At 45.1% G+C, this 3,805-nt stretch overlaps 1 protein-coding gene across 1 annotated transcript in view; it reads right to left on the bottom strand.

Annotated features, from left to right (window-relative positions):
* FBXO10 (F-box protein 10) overlaps positions 1-1,373 on the bottom strand; it is a 26,990-nt gene extending 25,617 nt beyond the window's left edge. The window contains exon 1 of the mRNA XM_006758464.2: positions 951-1,373. Within this exon, the coding sequence (XP_006758527.1) occupies positions 951-1,199 (249 nt within the window). The 5' untranslated portion in view covers positions 1,200-1,373. The remainder of the gene's footprint in view (positions 1-950) is intronic.
* Between the last annotated feature and the right edge of the window lie 2,432 nt (positions 1,374-3,805).

Raw genomic sequence — 3,805 nt, 5'->3', positions numbered from 1 at the left:
TCTTCTGGAGAGGACGTTATGACTTAGAAGGGGTGCTACTGAGTATTGGCAAGATTCCATTTCTTGACATGGGCGGTGGTTACAGGTATATTTTCCTTAGAATTGTTAAACTATACATTTGTGGGGGTTTTCCTGCAGGCATTCTTGTTATATCTCATATTTTTATTTTCAAAAAAATATTTTTATTGATTTCAGAGAGGAAACATCAATGATGAAAGTGAATCACTGATCAGCTGCCTCCTGCACACCCCATACTGGGGATCGAGCTCGCAACCTGGGCATGTGCCCTGACTAGGAATCGAACCATGACCTCCTTGTTCGTAGGTTGATGCTCAACCACTGAGCCACACCGTATTTTTAAAAGTTTAAAACAAAGACAATGAAATAAACATATGAATTATTGTTTGATTCTTATAAAAGTTGAGGGAACTGAAAATCCTTCATTTTTAAGTTAAAACCTTGTCTCCCAAATATCTAACAGGGTGTGTGCAAACAAAGCAAGTAAATTTTCAAGAATGCCTACTTCTCTTAGCACTATAGGAGGAGACACAGTCTCCTGGGAGCAGATCTATGCTTTGCCAAGTCATAAGAGGATCCTTCTTACATATGAAAAGCAAGGTGAGTAGGCACCCAAAGTTCTAGGGGAGTTGTCTTGTTGAAGGCTGCCTGCCACTCCTGAGGATCCTTCATAGGCAGAATTCAGGAGAGGAAATAAAACCCACTTGCCAAAAAATGTCTTGGATTAGGCTTAGGAAGAAAGAGGATTAAGCCTCCAAACCCTGATACAAGGTTTGAAAATGGTGTGGCCCTGAGGGCACCTCTATGCCTCCAAAGAGAACTCACCAGGCGACTGGGAGCCCAGCCTGGTGACAGGCTCAACGCACAGCCCAGAGTGCAGTGTTTTGGGGAGAATGGCTAAGCACATGAGCATAAGCTGAAAAAGCTCTAACCTTGGAATCCAAGCCTGGGATCAACCTGGTCCAACAAGGGTGTTGAGCAGCAGTGACCACACATCCCTGGACCGTGCAGGACAGCTCTTCCAGAGTGATACCATGCAGCTGTGTCAGAAATAACAAGGTGGGTGGACTGCTCAAGGCTCTGCAGTTCTCCCTCCTTTGCGGAATGGAAGTAAGACTGACTTCTTTGCACTGCTTAAGCCCCCAGGGGGCTTGGAAATGGGAGACATTGGGATTACTCATCAGGGCATTACAGAACTTGGAAGATTACTTGGAAAAATAAAGAAACCCAGTGACTGCATTAGAACACAACTGGTGAAATGGGGCACACAGATAATGAGAGAAATTAGCAGTCTTTTCAAACAAAGCCTGTGATAGATGACTTAAGAGAAGGTTCATTCATTAAGACAAAGCGAAAGAACAAAATGCTTCTTGTCGTACCATCCATTATCACTATGCAACTGAGACAAGGAAAAGGAACTTGTTTATTTTACATCTTCCTTGAAAAGCCTCTCAGTACGTGATGTCCAAGACACTATCCTCTACATCTATCAGAGTCCCATTGATTTGCCCCTTGCATTTCCCCCAAAGGCTCTGAGGTCCCTAAGCCAGGATAGATAGATATAGTTTTAATCTTCACCCGAGGACATGTTCATTGATTTTTAGAGAGGGGTTAGGAGAGAGAAACATTGATGTGAGAGTAACATAGATCGGTTGCCTCCTGCATTTGCCCAGACCGGAACTGAGGATCGAACCCGCAACCTAGGTATGTGCCCTGACGGAGAATTGAACCCAACAGTTCGGTGTATGGGACTACATTCCAACCAACTGCTACACCAGCCAGGATGGGTCTATGTATTTTTTTTTTTAATCTTTATTTGTACTTATTCCCACTCCTCATGATCCTGCCACCCATGCATGTTAAAGAAGGAAGGAGGGAGGCATACAGGAATGGATAGTTTTTCAACTGAAAATAAAAATACAGACCTACCACCAGAAAACAGAAACCCACAGTGAAAGGGGACTGCTTGACCACGTTATTGGTTAACAGCTACTTGTGCTATCATAAAAATACAATTCATCCAATAACCATGGAAACCAAAATGAAGGCACTATGGTGAGGGTGGCGCATTTCAGAAGTCTAAAAACAATTAGAGGCCTGAAACCAGAAAGACAAAGAAATCCAACTACTCCAAGCCAGAAAGAAATCCTTTCCTAAAAGCCCCGAAAAAGCAGCCTTTTCTCCAGTGTCTAACATCTCACCAGGCTTCAACAAGGGCTCTGGGGCTGCTGGGACGGATCACGAAGTAATTTAGGCCTCTCTATGTGTTTCTGTCCCTTGGGGCCAGCTGCTATGAGGCAAGCTCACTGGGAGCTGAAACTTACTGTTATTATAAAATGTACTGCACCCTAACCAGTTTGGCTCAGTGAATAGAGCGTCAGCCTGCGGACTCAAGGGTCCCAGGTTCGATTCCAGTCAAGGGCATGTACTTTGGTTGCAGGCACATCCCCAGTAGGGGGTGTGCAGGAGGCAGCTGATAGATGTTTCTCTCTCATCAATGTTTCTAACTCCCTATCCCTCTCCCTTCCTCTCTGTAAAAAATCAATAAAATGTATTTTAAAAAAATAAAAAATGTAAAATGTACTGAGAACCAGCAGAGAAATAGGACATATATATTATATTCTCCTGCTCTTAGGTGTACAAGCACACAGTAGGTGCTCCAAAAATACTTACTGAATAAATGAAAAAATTGGTTAGAACTCAGGGAAAGCACAGTGTCTGGTAAACAGTGTATGTTCTTTCCACCATGCAATGCCAACATTCTGTCGGTTCCTGAAAGAATCAAAGTCCCATTCTCTTTGTGGGTCCAGCCTCTGCATTTGCAAAAGGGGACAGCTGGATTTGATGGTTTCCTAGGCACCTTCCAGCTCTGACAGTCAATCACTGGACTGTGTGCTTTTTTTGGTGGTAGCACAGGCCTGGCACTTCTCCCCCCTCAGAGGGAATCTGATACCCATCTGCTCCAGCACATTAATGTTCCCATCCTGCCTGACTCATTTGATAGGAACAACAGGTTCGCATGCCAATCGTTTCAAATGAGAACCACAGGGCCCCAGAAAGAGAAAAGGAGAAAGGCTCTCACTCCGATCCTTCCTTAGGAAAACAAACAGCACTCTTTTAAGGACTAAACATATAGAAACTGACACGTGGGTATTCTAAACACCCCTCACGTGAAGCTTAGTTACTTAAAAAACTTGTATTAATAGCACTTTCTCTGAGCACTTCTGTGCCTGACACTTCGCTAAGCTCTTTGAAACTTAATCCTTATAGCAACCTTTAAACTAAGTATTATTATCTGCTTTGAACAAATGAGGGTTCTCTATGGCTCAAGGTCACACAGTTAGTAAGGGGCAGCACTAGAACTTGAACCCGGGTCTAACTACCACTGGAATTCTGACTCTTCAAATGGTTTTTCCTTCTTCACTGCAGTCCTGTGAGGGAGGCCGAGCAGAGATCATCACCTTTGCTTTAAAGGTGGAGAAACCGGGTCTCAAAGAGGCTTGCGATTTGCACAAAATACAGGATACCCTGAGTACGGTGCGTGGCCCAGACTCTCGCTCCTGCAGTCCTAGGTGTGGGCTCTTCCCGTCCTAAGAGTCTGCTTCACCCTCTTCCACTTCACTTACACACTCGCAACACCTAAGGGCCGACGGCAACCGCAGAGATCGATACCTTACCGGCGCGGTCGCTTACAGGAGGGGAAACCAAGGCACAGCTCTAGCTCCGCGCGCGGAGCCCGCGGAGCGCAGGGGCAAGGGCACCCTCCCCGGTCCCGCCAGGGCCAGAT

The sequence above is a fragment of the Myotis davidii genome, unplaced genomic scaffold (assembly GCF_000327345.1).
Source record: "Myotis davidii unplaced genomic scaffold, ASM32734v1 scaffold534, whole genome shotgun sequence".
In the NCBI taxonomy this organism is placed as follows: Eukaryota; Metazoa; Chordata; class Mammalia; order Chiroptera; family Vespertilionidae; genus Myotis; species Myotis davidii.
Note: the sequence above shows the minus strand (reverse complement) of the source record. Positions and strands in the feature narration are given on the sequence as shown.